A 20,625-nucleotide genomic window follows, 5' to 3' on the forward strand; every position below is an offset into this window, starting at 1 on the left:
GAAGGTCGCTGGTTCGAGCCTTGGCTGGGTCAGTTGGCGTTTCTGTGTAGAGTTTGCATGTTCTCTCCGCGATCGCGTGGGTTTTCTCCGGGTGCTTCGGTTTCCCCCACAGTCCAAAGAAATGCCGTACAGGTGAATTGGGTAGGCTAAATTGTCTGTATATTGAAATACGGTCATATTGAGTTTAAAAAAGATCACCATTAACAGAGGCACCTTGTTTTGTTCATATTTGGAAATTTGGTTTATGTATTTATTTATGCATTTTAAAAAATTATTTACAATTAATAAGAAAAAATACAGCCGCGTTTATAATTGTATGCAGTGTGTATTCCATTAAACTGAACAACTAGCTGTTAATAAAAGTTTAATGCATTGAGGTTAATGAGTTAATGCTTTCTCTTCTATATATACAGTAGGGAAAGAGGGTAATCATGATTCACTGTTGCAAGAACTTGCTATAAAGCAATTAAAAACTCCCATATATGAAACTTAAACACAAACTCTTATCTCAGAAATAAAACTTCTGAAATATTGTGGATATGGCAACAATTCACAGAAGCAGTTTCTAGTAAGAAAAAAATCCCACTATAACAAGTTTTTGGTCATTGTAGTATTATTTAACTGTGTTGAATAATGTGCCGAAAGCTAAATATAGCTACGATCATCATGGTGTCAGTCATCGCAATTTGCAAATTTGGAAGTAAATCATGATCTGTACACATTATATACTTCAATTTACGCATATTTACATGCAGTTGTCACTCTTGAAACCTTACAAATCTGAAATGTGGTATAGAAGAAATCACATGAGGCGTCACGGTGGCACAGTGGGTAGCATGATCGCCTCACAGCAAGATGGTCACTGGTTTGAGCCTCGGCTAGGTCGGTTGGCATTTCTGTGTGGAGTTTGCATGTTCTCCCATGTTGCATGAATGAGTGTGTATGGGTGTTTCCCAGTGATGGCTTGCAGTTGGACATACACTGCGTAAAACAGGCTGGATAAGTTGGCGGTTCATTCCACTGTGGCAACCCCAGATTAATAAAGGGACTAAGCCGAAAAGAAAATGAATGAATGAATCACATGAACAATAAACAAACCCAATTTTGCATTAAGAATGTTCTTTATTGTTATAAAAAACTTCATTGTAATATAATTATGGATTCATCTTGAAAACAACCACCAACCCGGTAAAAAAATGGAATGCAGAGTACTGCACAATAGTGTATAGCACAACAGCGCAGTGCATTTTCCACTGTAGTAGTAATATTCTGGAAAAGTATACTGCAGTCCTGCCTTTGAGATCGATCAATCAATCAATCAACCCCCCGAATATATGATTTCTCTAAGGACTTTACTGAGGGCTCCTTCTAGCCCAGTCTTGCTCCAGGTCCCATAATACATGTCCTGGGTTAAGAAACGAGCCATATATATCAGGGGACTGGACGATGATATTGACCACTCTCCATCTCATGCTCAGTCCTTCTTGGCTCTCTTGGCCTTGGCGATGTTCTCCTGTCTTTTTTGCTTCTTCTTCTGCTCGCGGTCTTTGGCTTCGATCATCTTGGCAAGTTTCCATGACAAAAGGGCACTGGCGATAAACAGAGGGGTCAAAGCTAGGATGACTGTGGTGAGGAAGCCATAGGGGTCTTTTGCTGCCCACTCCACCACATATTCTGCCCATGCCTTTATGTCAATCATCGTATCTGGACTCAGTTCAGCAGCAGATGCTAGAAGGAGAGGAGGTGTGTGAAATTAGTAGACATTTGAATATATATTTTATATATCATATACTTTATTATCACAATAATTACAAATATGTGCATTTTTATTTTGGCGTAATCTCATCTGAAACATGAACAGAGGGGTGGGACACATAGTAGGTCTTCCCATTTAAACAAAAAAAAAAGCATTTTGTTTTGACACAGCTCTGCCAGCGAGAGTGGTTGAGATGAAGCACATACAGGTATTGAATCTCCAAGGTTACTTAATGACTTATAAAGAATTTTATCACATTTTAATATTCCTGTATCCCATGAAGTATTTGCAATGGTCTTTGCTATGGATTGTCTCACTATGTAAAAGTTACTCATATTTAGAAAATATCTCTTTGTTACACCCTAAAGATACACTATGGGCTGTATTTTAATGATCTAGGCACAAAGTCTAAAGCGCATGGTGCAAAAGCATTAAGGGCATGTCCGAATCCACGCTTTACGCCCTGGCGCATGATCTAACGATTGTGCTTATTCTCTTAAAGCTGCGGTCACACTGGGCTTTTCCTCCCATAGACTTCCATTCATATGCACGCGAATGCGTCAGACCGGAAACGCAAGGTCATGCGTCAAGTTTCGCAGTTCGCTGCGGTGCAAAGTTCAAGCTTGGTGAACTCTGACCTGCGAAATCGCATCACTTGACTGCATGAGACCAATCGAGGATCAAAACATGACCTCTCTGGACAGAAATTTAAAGCATGGACCAATCGCTTGCTTTTTTTAAATGTCTAATCATCTTGTTTAATCCCGCCTCTTTTCGCAGCGCCGCACGACAGAATTTCGCACACACAAAGCCCGGTGGGACCGTAGCTTCATGAGTTATGGGTGTGTTTTGAGAATAAGCCAATCAGAGTCTCGTCTCCTATTCCCTTTAAGAGTCAGCTGGGTCACGTTATGGTGCATTTGCTATCTACATGGTGGACTTTGTAAGTGAACAAACTGAATGCTTCACTAGTGAGAAAAACAGTTAAAGAGTAAAGAATGAGCCTCCTCCAATCTGCATTTACTTTCCCTTTCTCTCTTTAGTGGACAAGGAAATGGTGTTGTACGCACACCGCTGATGACAGCCCATGGTTTCCGCTACATTCATTCTTCCATGGCGGGGTGCCACGCCAAGATTCATCCCGCCATGGCTACATTACAGCTTCTCATTCAAAACATTCTATTTTTTTAATAGGGGGTGATAATCGCACCAAAACGTATTAGAAGGTAAGTGAATTATAACAGCGGAAACTTTTCTGCAACCGTAGTAGTGCTGTGCGTCATTTGTTTAACCCTTTAAGGTTACGTACTGACTGACTGGCTGGCTGACTGTGACAGGTACGTAATGCATGAGGCCAGCAAATACGACGTATAGCCGTTTTACTTTATTTCAGGACGCATTAATACCGGAGGCATTCATAAATATTCCTAGCAAATCTAATAAATGCTGGAGACATCCTCGTTACATAAACACACTAAATCGCACCTGAGAGCGCACAAGAAGATCTGCACGCTCTTAAAGCGGCTTATATTTGACAGGGCGTGCAAGAAGTTTCTTGCACGAGCAGAAAAAATCGGCGCGCAAGCAAAGAGATCCGCATGCTCATAGGCTATTACATAAATGCGATCTCGACTTCTTATACTGCGCTCACGACATTTGTCATTGAAATAACGCCACAGGTAGTTGTAGATCTGTGTAAAAAAGGCCTGCCGCCACAGCTGGAAAATATCCTAGAGGAAACACTGCATCCATTAGCCTACATAATTAATTTCCTTTGTTAAGGGCAAATATTTGTTTCTAAACTATTTCTAAATTCAGTTCTAATTTCCAGCAAACAAATACATGAACAATAATGATGAAGTGTGGTAAAAAAAACAAAATAAGGCCATACGTTTCTTATTTCAATCACTCATCAATCACTCATAAGCTGCTTTTCCACTATCATGCCAAACCGTTCTAAGAACAATTTGGTACCGTTACAGTTGTTTCTCCACTGAGCCTGGAGCGGCGCGGCACAATTACAACCGTTCTCGGTCCGGAATTCTCGGCACGGTTAGACAACCGTGCTGAGCTGTGCCTATAGATTCTGTGTTGACGTCGCGGCTCTGTTGCCAAGCTACTACAACTGGCTCAGCGGAAGCGCAGTAGTCATCAGAAATCCACAAGTAAACTACACTACATTAAACATAAAGATACAGGCCTAAACGATACAGTTTGAAAAGGGTTTTAAAACCATAGAGCAGTCTCTAGCCGAGAAGAGAATCACTATATATATAACTATAGTCAGTAAACCCTACAAAATCTCTTATTGGTCTGGGTTTTCAGAGGTTTAAATTGGAAGAAGGTTTGGTCGTTGCCTAACAAATTTTTTATTACAAACTAATTTAAAAAGGTCTTATTTAAAATTCTGCATAAATTTTACCCTGTGAAACATTTTCTTTCCAAGTTTAGACAGGATATAGATCAAAACTGTTCATTTTGTTTGTCACAGACAGTTTGTCAATTCTCAAAGAAAATATGGTACGAGATCTCCAAATTTATAAACGACAAATGATTGCCAAATTTCTTATTAGAATACCAACATGTTACTTTTGGATTTTTTAACTGTAACAAGGGGGCTGCATGGTGGCGCAGTGGGTAGCACGTTCGCCTCACAGCAAGAAGGTCACTGCTTCGAGCCTTGGCTGGGTCAGTTGGCGCTTTTGTGTGGAGTTTGCATGTTCTCCCTGTGTTCGCGTGTGTTTCCGCCGGGTGCTCCGGTTTTACCCACAAGTCCAAAAACATGTGCTATAGGTGAATTTTAAAGTACCTTATTCACAGATGAAAATTGAATAACCAAAAACCATTTAATCCTCCTGTCCAATATAACTATAAACCATTTAATCCTACTAAAAGAAAGCTTTAGATGTTTATATCTGTTTATATCTTCTAAACGTGAATTTTTTAATTGTTTTGGAGCACACTAGCTAATAGATATCCTTAAAACTAACAATACTCTTACTAACATGAGAAAACTTTATTTTTTATTTATCAGACCCTTTATCAGGTATAATAACAAAAAGAACTCTTTTGTGTGTATTCGTATAAGATTTTTGTGTATTCATTGTATATACACGTTGAGAAAGGACTCATTTTCAAACAAATCACATAGCAAAAGGATTATAAAATACATCAAGTAACACTTTATACAGTAATACAGTAAGAAAAAAATAAATGCTTAAACAATGTTAATGTTAGTTTAAGATATACAACTGAAATGTATTAGTTATTAGCTCCATTAAATGTAATAGCTATGACTTTGATTTCAATGAGTAAGAAGTTAACATTGACTAATGCTGCAAGTAGCTTTCAGCAGTTTAGTTTAATTAACTAGTGTTCATTTTTTTAACAAATGAAGTGTTAACAAACAGATATATAAATAATAAAGATATATGACAGAAAATATGTAATCTATAAAAATCTAAACATTTATAAAAACCAATAAACAAATCAGAAACATTCAAAATGAAAAGTTTTCAAGCATTTTGTGTTGAGATGAACACCAAAACCAATCAAATAATTTGAATATTCATTAATACACTTAATAATTAGTATTCAGGAATTATTATTAACAGTATTTTTAAGTTTCCATCATTTTAAAAATAATTAAGGTCTAATCAAAAACGATGGCCGTGAAATCAATGCTGTAAGTTACTGTTGTGTAAATATTTGTATGCTTAATTGACTCGTCATATTGTTAACGATAGCTGGTTTAACACGTAAATGCGTGTTTACTTCAAGTAAAGTAAGAGACGGCTGCTAAACCACTTTCAGTTTTCACTGACAGCTATAAGCTAGCAACACAAAGCTCACTAGCGACTCTTCTGCACATCTGATAATGAATGAAAATCATCCTTTGGTAACCTGCTGTTCGCTGATTAGTACATAAATAATGATATTCAGTAAGATCGGCTGACAAAAAGTCGATCACTTACCAGAAAAACCGTTAAATATTTGACGAGCAGTTTTCAGTAGAAATCTGTCGCCGGAAACAGTAACGTTACAAGAGGAAGTAAAACTCTTAATTTGTGTTTGCACATTGCAGTATGGGAAATGTAGTCGTTTTGGCATTTTAGTTATTATTTTGTATTTTATCGATTATTTTTTTTAGTTTATCGATGTATTTGCATTTGTTTTACATGTGTTGTATACATTACAGAGCAAGGGCTTTCAATTTCGTATTTATGTGTGTATTTGGATAATTTAATTCGACTATATTTAAATGTAAATATATATATATATATATTTTTTTTTTTTTTATTTTATTGTAGTCCTTTAAACCTTTAAACCTGTAATTTTTTAACCTTTTATAATTTTATAAGACTATTGCATTTTTTTCCAACTTACTATTTTAAAAAAAGACATTTTTAAGAATAACTCACTGGCAGACAAGCATTAGATTAAAAATATACTAAACAAACAAACAAATAAATAAATCTGAAAAACATATTAAACATTAATGCAAATAAATAAATGAATTGCATTACAATCTATGGGGTTAATTCGTGCTAGTAATGTAGACAGTTTTGAAATACTCCTACTTTGTAATTGTTGTAAAGATTAAAATTACATTTAAAAATATTTTAAATACCTCACGACATGGAGAAACTTTAGAAAATCTACAAATGTGCAAAGCACTGACTATGAATAAAACTAGACTCTTCATGCGATACCGGGCTAATATTTTGACAACCAAATCTGTCACCAGCGGACAGCCAATGGGTGCAGCCACATCGGTCATGTGATGAAACAAATCATCCTATCACATCGTTCCCGAGCGTTTGCGTTGTAATTTCAAACGGGTGTGAGCAAAGAAACAACCTCGGATTATCTGTTTACACAGCCCGCGACAACTGAATAAGCGACTTTATCTTTCGATAAATATAGCCTTCGTATTAAATATAGCCAGCAAATGAATTCAGTTAACTAAGAGTAAACTCGCGTGTATATGTAGGAATAATGAAAACGGTTTTATAGGCGTTGGACGCATCGTAATCTTTCAATGAGTTCTCACATCGTCACTCCTGGTCCATACAGGGCCACTAAACTGGTGAGTCTCCCCTTTATTTGATGCAATATGAAAAAATGTTGGCCTGATAATGCATTGTGATATTTTACAAAGCCAATGAGCCATTTAGCTCAAAATAAACATATATTTAGCTGTTTAGTGTTTGTAAAACACTTTTGAGTGATAGTTTGTAGCTTTCAGCTCATGTTGAGATAAAGTTAATTTTGTATTCACACATTCTGAGTTTGTCCTTAAAATAATTTCAGAAAAGTATTCTCTGCTAATACTAAATAGGGACATCATATTAGCAACCAGTTGCTATCAAAGCACAACAATAACTAGTCAAATAAATAGTGCTAATGTTGTTTTGAAGTCATATATTGAAAGAATATTCAAAGTACCATGGTAAGCAATATAGGGAGCATGTCACTAGTTGTCACTGAATGAATGTGCAAATATAAAACCTCACTTCAGCTCACTTGTAAGTAACTAGTGTAAGTCATATGAAGTATATATGCTACCATTTAACTACTAAGGTAACAATTGGGGATGCTCAGATCAGGATTTTTGCAGCCGATACCGAGTACCAATTCCTTGTCATGGTGATCGGCCGATACCAAGTACTGATTCTGATGCTTCAAGCTTTGTAATACATAAAGCACATTTTTACTGGAAGTTTAGTATGGTAAGTTTAGATCTTGCCTTACCTAAGAGGATAAATAAATTAAACCTTCCTTAAACATGTCTGTCATAACCATTTAGCGTGGACATGTCATAGTCAGAATCAGCTTTACAGAAAGTAGATAAAACGGATACAAGAAATTAGTAAGAAAAATCACTAACAAAGCAATTTGCAAACATTGCAAATGATGGAAGAAGAATTCAACATGTCTCAATGAAGACATTAGAGCGCATAATTGATGCATAAGAAATTAAAATGCACATCTCTAAGTCCATTACTTCTTTACTAATGGGAATAGGTCCATAAACTACTATTTATTACAGTAAGTTATATTTTTATGGATTCAAGTTAAAATGATTTTTTTGTTTTATTTCCAGCCAGGTTTTAATGAACTTGCAATATTGTTAAAAATACAGAATTATGATATAAATCTGATACTTTGAATTCTGATATGTAAAAAGATTTTAGTTCTTATAAGTCTGTTTGTAAACTCGTAAACAAACAATTGTGATCGGTTAATAAGATCGACCAGATTAGCGAGTACCAATTGAGTCACGAAATGTGATTATCAGCCGATATAGATCTCTGGCCAACTGATTGGAGCATCTCTATCAACTGTGCCTATAATCATTTATTTATGCTCTGTTTGTGTATGTAATGACAATTATGTATAAATTTTAACCACAAACTGTGACCTATATTCAGAACTTTACAGAGTTTTTATTTTCTATTATGCTCAATTTGTCAGTTTTGGTGTTTTGGGCAATCTACCAGCCATTTGGTTTAAAGTGATTATAAATAAAGTCATTTCAAACTCTTTGTGCAATGATTTCTTTATTTTACAGTGGAATGAAGTAACCAAGCTTTTCCGTGCCGGGATGCCTTTGAAAAAGCACCGGCAACACTTTAGGGTTTACATGAACTGCTTCACAGCATCCACCGCCGTGGACTGGTTACATGAACTCTTGAAAAACAACAGCAATTTTGGACCTGATGTCACCCGACAGCAGACAATCCAGCTGCTGAAAAGTTTTTGAAGAACCATGTTATCGAGGATGTGAAGGGTAGATGGGGCATGGAGGACCTGGAGGACAACAGCCAACTATACAGGTCTGATCAAATGCATGTTTTAGAAAGGTCTGAGAAAAATAATAGCCATTTAAATAATATTTTCTGGTTTAATGTGTGTTTAAGGTTTCCATCAACATCTCCATTGAAGCCTATTCCTAACCGTCCCACTGTTATGAGGAAAAAGAGCTTATCCATGATGGACAGGGAGAGTTTCTTTAAATTCAGGGGCTCGAAGAAATTTGATAAAGAAACATTGGTAATGTTACTTGCTCTAAACATAATGTTAAAGTTGACATTGTTACATAATGTTAAAAATGACATTTACAACAGAACATTATTATTATTATTGCTGAAATGGTGCTTGATTTTATAAAGTGGAGGTCAATGACACTTTGAGAGTCATAATAAATAAATATAGACAAAACATAATTATTACCCAAAGCTCCTGATGACACATTGAGGTCTTACGAAGCAAAATGTAACATGTGCAAGAACATCATTGACAAAGTTATTACTCCGTGTTTATTATTATTAATCCGTGAATGCGTTCATGACAGTCTAGAGTGCAAGTTTCTTTATGCAAAATACATAAATTTATTTCATTAATTCACATTAATGTTATTTTTATTTTAAATCTGTAATATTCACTTATTGCACACAGGAAAATGTGGATCCAGAAACACAAGAATCTCCTGTGGGATCGTCCTCAGGTGAGACAGAATGCAGTAGGGAGCTCACAGAGGATGATATTCATGTGATCTGGAAGAATGTGACACTTACACAGTAAGTCGACCGACCTTCCCGATACCATTGGTCACATGTAGTTTGCATGTGTTGAAGTGCACAGCTTTGCCCCTTGAGTATTTCCTGTATGTAGTCGCTTGCAAAGAATCAGGTTTACCTGATGGTGATACTTTGATCAGGTTACTTAGTCTTAGAAAAAAAAGTCTTTGGCTTTTCATATTTTTAAGTGCATTAGAGCAGTGTTTCTCAACCACGTTCCTGGAGGATCACCAACACTGCATGTTTTAGATGATCTTTTGTCTGTCACACCCATTACAGAAATGTTTGTTTCTGCTAATGAGCTGATGATCTGAATCAGGTGTGTTTGGCTAAGGAGACATAGAAAATATGCAGAGCTTGGGGTCTTCCAGGAAAGTGATTGAGAAACACTGCATTAGACAGACGCATTAAATGTTGCATGCAATACCAAACAATAAATATCTTCCTCATTATTTTTCTCTTGTATGAACTTCTAAAGGAAACAAAAACTAGACGTTTACAAGTTAGAAATCATGTTCATGCTTAAAACAAGAACCTATATGTGTCAACAGAGTATGGAAGTGTAAGGTTTAAAGGACTTATTTATTATTTAGTTAATTTCAAGAAGGGTTTCACCAAAAAAAAAAAACGTAAGTAATTTTCCAAAACTTTGCTTCTGAAGTAAACAGTCTTCATTTAACAATCTGTACAATTTTGCACTGGAAAACAAAACAAAAATACATCTTATTTCAATATTCGAACATTAAGCTTTTTTGTCAAGTAATTTAAGAAATACTAGAGATCTCAACTCTTTTTGTTCTCCCTGTACATTTGTATACAGTTTTTATTATTTATTATTTGCTTTTCTTAACTCTTTAAAAAGTCTTAAATTTACCTTTAGATCCTACTGAAACCTTGATTGATATTGTTTGCCTTGGCATTAACATGGGTCACAAAAATATTTAATTTAAAGGGGACCTGTTATGCAAAAATCACTTTTTTATAAGGATGTAAACAGTTGTGTGGCAACCCTGCGTGATTATAGAGCCTCTAATGGTAAGAATTGATTAATTCTGTTTTTATAATCACACTTAATAAAAACAGTCTGCAGAAACACTTTGATTAACATCCCTTTTGTAATGTCATCAGAGAGGGAAAGCCCCACCCATTGGAGATAATCTCTCCCTCATAAGCATAAACAGCCCTGAGTGAGAAGCAGCCATCTGCCATTAGAATTTTCACCTGTTGAAGATAATGTCAGCGACGTAGAGGATTATAAATATGGAGTTTCAGGATGCACAAATAAACTCCCAAGTCTCAGAAGACGACCTTTTTCGGAGACACTTGTTTTGACATTTTCAGTTTTTCGCTGAGATAACGTTAGTCTTTAATGTCTAGAAATCTAGATAGCACAATGCTGCATTTTTGTTGATGGCTTGTTTTGGATTTTTGTTTCTGAAAATTGTACAATGGAGTAAAATTGTAAAAAAAAATTTTAGAAAAATTATTACACATCAGTTACTTAATTCAATTAGTGATGTAGTAAATGTCATAATGTTGTTGAATTTGATTGTCATTTGAATGTTCAGTTTGCAGAAGTTGGTGGGATCTGGTTCTCTGGAAGGCGTTTTGGATCCAGCCAATGTCAATCCTCAGTTCATTGTGTATAATATGACCAAAGTCAATAAACATGGAGTCGTTTCATTGGAAGATAAGACAGGTATGCCAGATGTGTGTCATTTCTGTTTAGAAACATGGTGGTGATGGTCATATTTTCACATTGTGAGTAATATCTTATTTTTCTCCCTTTTCAGAAGATTTACCACACTGGGTTTTGTCTGCTATGAAATGTCTTGCAAACTGTAAGTTCTGTTACAAAAATTATGTGAAAATTGAAATGTGTGTTTTTTTTTTTTTTAAACGTGTCAACTTTGGTAGGTTTTGGAAGTTCAGGTGTTTTTATAAGATACTAATTAAGATATTACTTAAGAGGTTTTATTTGGACAATCAAGATCAGTATCAAGTTAATATTTCTTGCTTTTAATCTTTCATAAGACTACACACAAACAATAATGTTATTCTGGTAATGTTTTTGTATCTGAAGCCTTTATATATAGAGCTGTGGTCTCAAACTTTTGTCCACCCTGATAAGTTTGCATTCCTGTAAAGTTTTACATATAACAACAGCCAGATTGAGTTCATGCTTATTATTTTCCATGTTAAAATCCTAAATAATAGATTTTATAATAAATATGTGTTATTTTTCAGGGCCAAAGTATGACTCAAACCAGCCAACTTACCCAGGATTTGAGCGAGATGTGTTTAAAACGGTCTCAGACTACTTCTACAGTCTTTCTCAGCCACTGCTCACTTATCAGTATTACGAACTCTTTGTCAACATCCTGGGTATGTATGAAACATGTTTTAGATTTCGCATGTCTGTCATTAGGTTATGCTGTAATTAACTGTTTGCATATACACAACTATTCAGAAGTTTGGTGTTTACGATTATCTAAGGTATTATAAAAGGTAAGATTTATCCATTTAACTTTAAAGATCAAAATTGAAATGCTTCTCTTTTTGATTTTTTTTTTCTTTTTTATTCATAAAAAATAATTTCTGTAAATGAATAAATCAAAACTTGATAATTTTTTTGCAAAAAAAAACCTTTGCAAAAATCTTAATTTGGACAATTTTAAAGGCAATTTTCTCAGTATTTTTAGCCTTAGCTTAGATTCCAGATATTCAAATATCTCTGCTAGGGCTGCACGATATTGGACAAAAACTGATATTACAGTGTTTACTTTGTCTGTGACCTGTATTGCTATATGAATTTAATTCACAAGATGACTTAAACTCTATTTGGAATTGATTGATATTTTTACATTGATAGGGATAATTTTATAGAGGAATATCTGCATAAAGTACAATACAATTGACAAAATACTAATTCATTTTATGGTGTTCTGTGAATTCTAACAGTATTGAGGTACTGAAATTTAATAATAAGAATAGATAAAATAACACTGTATGGTGTAGATTATTGTCAATAGTGTAGAGTATTGTCACTGTATTGTCAATTGCATTGTAAAAATAATTAAATGTATTTAGTGTTGGTTTATATACATTTATAACGTCTTTGTTTAAAGGCGCTGTATGTAAGTTTTTGACGCTTCTAAAGCATACAAATACCATAATATGTTTGTAGATATATCAGAAACATGCTAAGGGAACATTCTTGTTTATCTGAAAAAAAATGCTGAAGTCAGATATTCTGCTTTAAAAATGTGCTTTCTGTGCCGGAACGTCTGTCTTTGTTTTGGTTCTTTTAACCTGCCCAATGCCAGTTTAGCCAATTATATTCCAGCACCCTGAGGTAAACTATCTGTTGCTGCTTTCAATAGTATGACAATAAATGTCATGTAAAATGGCATCCAAACCCACATTGTTAGCATTTAACACTGAATAAGGTACATGAGGTGTACCTGAGGTGATCATTGTTTTGTGTTGTTCACTGTTGTTCAGCTGCAATAAATAGACATTTATTAGTTTCTAATATATTGATTCGAGGTGTTGGTTAGAACAAAAACTCCTTTTATTATGAAAAATATTCCTTCTAGTATGTGCCGTTGATTTATATAGAACACAACTTAAGTCAGCCTTTCGCCTTGATCGTCAGACTCTCCTGTTGGTCAATCTGGCAACCTGCGCTTCTGTTTGTTTTGATCCAGGAATGTAATACCTAGTTCAACCACTGGGTGTCAAACTTACGAACAGCACCTTTAAGTTTGCTTAAATTGTACACAGTAACAGGTCTTAAAAACACACCGAAGTGAAAATCTTTCACTCTACTTTAAGGTTAAACTTTGCGTTGACATGTTCTGAACTGTGGTGCTGATCATATATAGTACCAACTTGACATTGCATATCCTGCGATGTGACTATTGCAGATTGACACGTTGCGATATCAATGCTGAAACAATATATTGTGCAGCCCTAATTTCAGCCATATATTATCCTATACTAACAGAGCATTCATTAATGGAAAGCTTATGCATTCAGCTTTCATATAAAACTTTTAATATATTATTAATATCGGACAAGATTACTGTAAATATTTGGGCTTTACACAACATTTGAAAAGTTGTCTATATATTTAATGTAGTGTATGTATTTAGCAGTTTACCCATATATATTGGTTAGTGGTATTTGAGATTTAAGGCCTGTGTTGTTTTTTTACACACTCATCCCTTTGTCCTTTCTGGGGAAAGTCCTACTTAAAGGGTCATCAAAATCATTCTTCTGACTGCACTGCTTTTGTGGTGTCAGACGATGTTCAAAACTAACCCTGTCTGCTGTGTTTTACATGTCTCACCTCGTTGCCTGCCTCTTTGTTGTTATATGTTGTTATATGTTCTGTTGTCTGGTCCCTTTTGCTAGTTATGTGTGGCTACATCACCACTCCTAAATCCCAACCTGGAAAGCGTAAAAACCAGGAGGAGCCAAACTGCCCACAGCCTGCCAAAAACCCAAATGTGAACCCGGCCAACCTGTTCAGGTCCACCGAATGCCTCCTGCTCAGCTTAATAAGAAAGGAGGCCTTCGATGAAGCTGATTCGCCCATGAAGGAAGTTTTCAGTTCAAAAGCAGAGACCAAGTTAGAAACCCGGAGAGTTTTTAGGGGTAGAAGGGTCAGCGATGGGGACAGGCTGGACAATAGCTATCTAGAAGTTTCTCAGGCCCACAAAATGGACGTCCCATATGGCAGGCTTCGTCCCAGAAGTTGCTCACTGGAGGGAAACATTAATAACTATGCAAAAAACAGACTTTTCAGGTCATCTGAAAGCCTCGAGTCCTGGAGCAGTGATAAATCAAACCCTCAAACCGATTCTCCAGTAGAACCAAACCTCCAGAGTTCCTCGCTATCCAAAAACACTCCAAGCAGCAGTGTGAGCTCTCAACTTTCTACAGAACTTCGCCGAAACAACCCGAGACCTGCCAGGGCCAGGCCCAGAAGCATCGGTAACTTGTTTGATATAGAGGAGAATAGAGAAATGTCTGCTAGCAACTTTAGCATTCACGCGCCCGTGGCTGAAATTACCATGAGACCTGATTTTACATCCAGCATCGGCTTCAGAGGTCTCGGTTTGTCCAGTTTGCATGGAAGTTGCATGGATGTTAGAGCAGGTCCGAGCTTTAACAGACGCTGTCAGAGCTCTCTGGACCTGAGCAAACCTGCACCCGCTCTGCCTCCTTCAGCCCTGTTAACACACCAGCCTGAGCAAAGTAAGAGCATGTGAGAAACGCACACGAGGAAGTGCTTGTCTGTTTGTGCTTGAGCATGTGTTTGTTGTGCCTGCCAGACTAACATCTATTAGGATTGTTGAAAGCGATAGTTCATGCGAAAAAAGATTAATTTGCTGACCCTCATTTTATTCCAAATCCACTTGACTGGCTTGCTTGTGTAGAGGAAGCAACACAGAAGAGATGCTTAAGATACTTTATTATTATTATTATTATTATTATTATAAATATCTCGTTTCAGGTTTGGAGTAACATGGCAATTTTCATTTTGGCATGAACTATCATTTTAATGCTAACCCATTCTATGGCACACTTTGGCTACTAATACGTACTTTTGTCACATTATCCTTTCCCCCCTAAATAACTATAAAAAAGCAGGCAGTATTATATCATGTATCATATATTATATTATGTATTGCAGTGCTCAGCATAATTGAGTTCAGCCCCTTTTTGAAACTGAATATTTTTCTCTTATTTCTCAGTGAATATAGGCAATGTATTTTGGTGCATTTAAACAAAATAGATTTATTAAACAGATAAATTTATTCAAATACTATTTTGGTCACTAAACATATTTAGAAATTGAAAGATAATACAGTTAAATTCAAGCAAAATATTGCAAAAAAACAAAAACAAACAAAAAACAGAAAATTTCAACTACATTTTTTTTTTTTTTTTTTTTTTTTGCTTTTGAGTTTTCCTCTTTTGTAAAATTTGTATATAATACTTTTCTATAACGTATAAATTAGGGTGTACTAGTTTTTGGACCTTTATGCAAGTTATTTTGTTGGATAATCTAATGTATATGCACAAAAATAATATTGTATAGCTTCCTATTAAAAATATGAACTTAAAAGATAGATAGATTTGTGAGGGGTGTACTTTTATATGCTGAGCACTGTATATTATTGTTATATTAAACCAGCCTTTTATTTTTAGAAAGTAGATGATCTTAAATTGTTATTATTTGATAATTGCAGGCCTTTTAATAATAATTTTACATTGCTCAAACTTAATCTGCAATTTACTCATTACCTGCCAGTTTTATATATGTATATTACATATATGTAGTTATATGTTTGAGTAAAATGTTGTTTCTTTTTTGTTTTGCAAACTACATAATTTCTACTAAATGTGAAAGAACTCTCACAATTCAGACCATAAAATTGTTATTGCACTATAAAATAACTGTTCAAAAGTAGTTTATAATTTATTTTTATCATTTATTCCAGTGATTTTTAAAGATGAATTTTCAGCTTCATTACTCGAGTCTTCAGAGTCGCATGATCCTTTAGAAATCACTATTATTAATAATATTAATAATCACTATTGTTAATGGTAATGGTAATAAAAGCAATAATAACTGGAGTAATAATTTAGTTTTGACTGGTAGTGTATATGTATATAGTATAGCGTATGTACAAACAGACACGCATACACACAGATATAGATGTGTGTGTGTGTATATGTATACATGCATTTTTCATTCATGCATGCATGCATATAGATATATACATGCATACAGATATAGGTGTGTGTGTGTGTGTGTGTGTGTGTGTGTGTGTGTGTGTGTGTGTGTGTGTGTACACACATATACACGTGCGTGTCTGTCTATATATATTTTTGTGTGTGTTTAGACTTAAATAGATATAGACATCCTCTATAGAAGTGTGTGTATCGATTCATACATATATGTACATGTGTATGTGTGTGTATGTATATAATGTACATGTATGTATATGAATTGATCATTCATATTGTTCATGTTTTATTTGTATTTCTAGTTGTAGTGTTTTGGCAGTTCTGTGTTGTGGTTTATTTCGCCCATATGATCTTCCAGGTTTATTGCAGCCGTCACTGGAGCAGGTGGCCATCGAGGCTCTTCAGCTCTGCACGTTACTCCTGCCTCCTGTCAGCCGGCGCAAACTCCAGTTGCTCTTGCGAATGATCTCACGCATGAGCCAGAACGTAGACATGCCCCGGCTGCACGACGTCATCGGAACACGCACACTGGTCGGGCAAAGTCCAATAGATGCAGCTGATTTTATTTTTTTATTTATTTATTTTTTTTTATAACCTTAATCTCACTCGCATTAAAGCAAATGCTGACTTGTACTGTTGTGCACATTCATACATGCTGTACGCATTACATCTGCATTTGTGTTTCTGTGTGCAGTTGGTGCAGACATTCTCCAGGTGTGTGTTGAGCTGTCAGGAGGTGGATGATCTGGATGAGCTCTTGGCTACAAGGCTGTTATCTTTTCTCATGGATCACCATCAGGAGGTCATGCAAGTGCCTGTGTATCTGCGCAATGCTGTGGAAGATCACATCAACTATCTCAAGTCACTGGTGAGTCCTCAAGGACCACACAGAAAGGAAAGGATTTTCTTAAGTTAAATTCTAAATTTATACAGCTATCAATAACTCAAAGTTTTTAAAAGTTAATCTTTACATTTATGAAAGTTTCTTTGTTACCAAGGCTGCATGTGTATCTTTATGGACATTTTTGTCTTTTTTATGATCGTTTTGGCTGTGGTAATGCAAACAAAATACATTTTGGCAAAAAGGTTTTTTTATTTTTTATTTGAATATTTCACCCTCGTGTCCTAAAAATGTGAAATTATAAAAAAAAATTATAAAAAGACAAAACATAGCTAAATAAATCAAAACATTTTAGCTATTATATATAATATTTTTCAAGTGTAGCATGTGGAGCAAATTTATTTTGAAAGTGAGTGTAAAATATGACACTTTTATGATGTATTCTATCACAGACATCTTTATTTTCCATGGGACACGTGTAACTTTTAAGTCATGCAGGTTAATCAAATATGCTGTAAAACTATGATGAAATTAAAAGTAACTTCTAATTTAAAGCTCACTTTGAAATGTTTGAACGATAATGTAATGTTTATGAAAAGTGAGTTGCAGCTTAAAACTGGTTTCAATCTTGCACCAGAGGTGTCATTCAAATCATTTCCTTTAATATTGACTCTACCTCCAGTTTGTAAAGCTTTGTGTGAATAAGAGTGATTTCACAGTAGTGAATTCAGGGTAATTGTTCTGGAATAACTAAACACAGACCCTTTTAAATTGCAGTCAAAGCAGGATATCCTTAAACATCCATTGACTGTCTTTATTTAATTATTTATTTATTAATTCATTCATTTCTGCAAGTGTTTTCTCATCTAACACTGCTTTGCTCCTCGTCTCAGAGCTTGTGTCCTGGCTCTGCTGGTCCAATGCCATCATACTCGTTCTGCAGGCAGATCAGCTGCCAGGAGTTTGAGGAGCAGAAGCTGTCAGTGTCTCAGTCTGCTCTGGCTGACCTGCTGGAGAACATCATCAAAGACAAGAGCATGTCTGTCAAAGAGAAGAAGAAGAAGATCAAACTGGTATCTATATACTTTAAAATATAATTAAAATAAATACAGATTTGGAATGAGAATGTTGTTTTCATATAGATACGTCTGTTATTCTGCTGAATGACAATAGGAATATCATTTCATCCATATTTTGAGATTTTATTTTTACAAAGGTAAACAATAAAGTAGCTGTTTTAAAGGGCACCTATGTTGAAAAATCAACTCTTGTAAGCTGTTTGGACAGAAAAGTGTGTTGGTCTAGTGTGTCCACAGTCATATTGAAGTGATATAAACACAAGTCCCTTTAAAAATTTCCTGACGTTAAAATAGAATCCAAATCCCTGCAACTTTGAGGTCCAACGTGACGTAGGAACAGTTCTGTGTTAAACATTGCAAAGTTAAATTTGTGTGTGCGCACTTGAACTTTGTAACAACATAATGTGTGACTCATTGTTGCAGAAAGGCTTGAATTATACCAAATACATCAAATAACTATTGGGAAAGTACTTACTATGGTATTTTTCATAAACGAGAGATCAGATTCTTTTGTGTCAGTCAATGCTTGTTTATGTGACATGAGACGCTGCAGGAGGAGGAAACGCGCGGCAGAGCAATAGAGAGAGATAACTCTATAGCTTTGACATGCATGTGTGGGCGAGGAGAACAAGCTTATTTGCATTAAAGGCACAGGCAACAAAAACAGCTACAGTGTACACACATACAAATGTATACACGTGTGTGTGTGTATACACATACAAATATATATATATATATATATATATATATATATATATATATATATATATATATATATATATATATATATATATATATATATATATATATATATATTTATTTATTTATTTATTTATTTATTTAAACAATTTTTATAATATATAATTTTACCGACACGTTCTGGAGACATGAAAGCATTATCTTTAATCTTGAAAAGAAGGTAAAATAGGTGCCCTTTAATTAGCATTTAATACGCTTTTTACGTGCTCACAATATTTTAGGAAATTTGATTGTGTAGACACCAAATGGATTTTCTCATACAGTAAATATTATTTGCATTCAATCCCTATGTAAATGTGTGTTACTAGCTATTTTTCATGCAAGATATATTTGTTAAATAATACCACATCTAATTAGTTACACATAACAACAAAGTAATTTGTGCTTCACAAAAATCTAAATAGCCAAACATTTTTATTTGTAGATTGTTCCAGTTAATTATATTAATGTCTAAATCATACCTTTTTTTTTTCTTTCTCAGTTTCAGAAGGAATATCCTGACATCTACTCCAGACGTTTTCCCACAACAGAGAGTGAAACTCAGCTTTTTGCAGACAAACCAAAGATAAAGCCTCCAATGCTTTTAAGCATCAAGAAAGCCAAAACCTTCAGTATTCGAAACTGAATACCTCCTGTAATGCTCATGTTTTAGAAAACTGCTTGAGTGAATTGGCTGACGTCAGACCATATCGGTATAATCATTAAACTGTAACTTCAGTTGAAGTGTTGTTTTTGGTTTCTTGTGGGATTTTCCTTTGAGTGAAGTATTTTTATTGTGTTTTTTTTCTGTTTCAGTAGAGATGTCTGTCAGTTTTAATGTTATTTATTTAAACTGTGTGATTTGGTTGTAAGTTTTAGATCTTGATAGTGTCAAAGTCTATCCAGACTCCACAGTAAATATATGCAAAGAAACCTAACATACTGTTTACATGGAAAAATGAAGATTTCCTATTTAAACATTTGGTAACATTGTTTGTGTCTCAGCTTTAATCTTATTTTTTCCTGATATCACGTTTTATTGTGTGCTTGTGTTCACTATAGAAGTGCACAGATTTCTGAAAACATTTTATTTTTCTTGTGATGTGGGAGTTTGCTAACCTCTAAGCTAGTATGGGCTTATTTGCACTGTTTTTTCATCAATTTGTCCGACCATGTTGTCTTTTTTTTAGTACATTTTATTTCTAGTCAGAACAATCTACTTATTGCTTATTTGTATGAATGGATAATCTTGTCATTCAGTCACATTACATTATCCAATGGCTTGAATATTAAGAATGGGGAAAAACTAGACAGAAATAGATTTATTTGGTTTTAATATGTCAAGCAAAAGTGAGCCAAAAGTTTTATGTTGTTTACTATTTTATTGTGTCACCTCAGATATGTATGCTGTTCCTGATCTATGCAATAAACTTTTAAAACAAGCATTATTTTCTTAGAGTTTGAAAAAGAAGAGCATTTGTGCATGTGTGTGTGTGTTTGTTTTTGGAGTGTTGCTAAGTGGATCTTCATCAGTATTCACGTCCAGTCTCCATTTATGAAGAATACAGGCCTCCAATCCTGGAAAAGAAATCCTTTGCCAAGAGTAAACACGTAAACAAAGAAAATGTGATTAATGTAATGTCTTTCACATGCCTCTTTGTTAGACTGGAGACAAAGGGAAACCCCTTTATTTATATTTAGTTTACTAAATGAAGTAAAAAGTAAATGAAGTTTACTTTCATGGAAATAACTATGTGATTCATTGCTTTGTTATTGAAATGGTTTCTTATTTATGAATTTGGATATTCATAAAGTTTGATTGTGTATTGAGATGGTTCACCACCACATGTTTTTTTATTTTAT

At 34.7% G+C, this 20,625-nt stretch overlaps 2 protein-coding genes across 2 annotated transcripts; one reads left to right on the forward strand and one right to left on the reverse strand.

Annotated features, from left to right (window-relative positions):
* Positions 1–1,102: 1,102 nt before the first annotated feature.
* Positions 1,103–5,812, reverse strand: smim15 (small integral membrane protein 15). Its single transcript, XM_056464415.1, has 2 exons — positions 5,731–5,812; positions 1,103–1,728 (listed from the first exon to the last, which is right to left on the reverse strand). The coding sequence occupies exon 2, from the start codon at positions 1,697–1,699 to the stop codon at positions 1,475–1,477; it is 225 nt and encodes a 74-aa protein (XP_056320390.1). The 5' UTR covers positions 1,700–1,728; positions 5,731–5,812; the 3' UTR covers positions 1,103–1,474.
* Positions 5,813–6,607: 795 nt separating this feature from the next.
* On the forward strand, positions 6,608–20,205 carry depdc1a (DEP domain containing 1a). Its single transcript, XM_056463869.1, is given in 12 exon segments — positions 6,608–6,845; positions 8,331–8,508; positions 8,511–8,595; positions 8,680–8,812; positions 9,218–9,339; positions 10,908–11,038; positions 11,133–11,180; positions 11,587–11,724; positions 16,463–16,635; positions 16,799–16,972; positions 17,839–18,018; positions 19,265–20,205. Coding segments are annotated over 12 exon segments (1,554 nt in total). The 5' UTR covers positions 6,608–6,797; the 3' UTR covers positions 19,409–20,205.
* Positions 20,206–20,625: the final 420 nt, after the last annotated feature.

This window comes from Danio aesculapii, chromosome 8 (assembly GCF_903798145.1).
Source record: "Danio aesculapii chromosome 8, fDanAes4.1, whole genome shotgun sequence".
Lineage (NCBI taxonomy): Eukaryota > Metazoa > Chordata > Actinopteri > Cypriniformes > Danionidae > Danio > Danio aesculapii.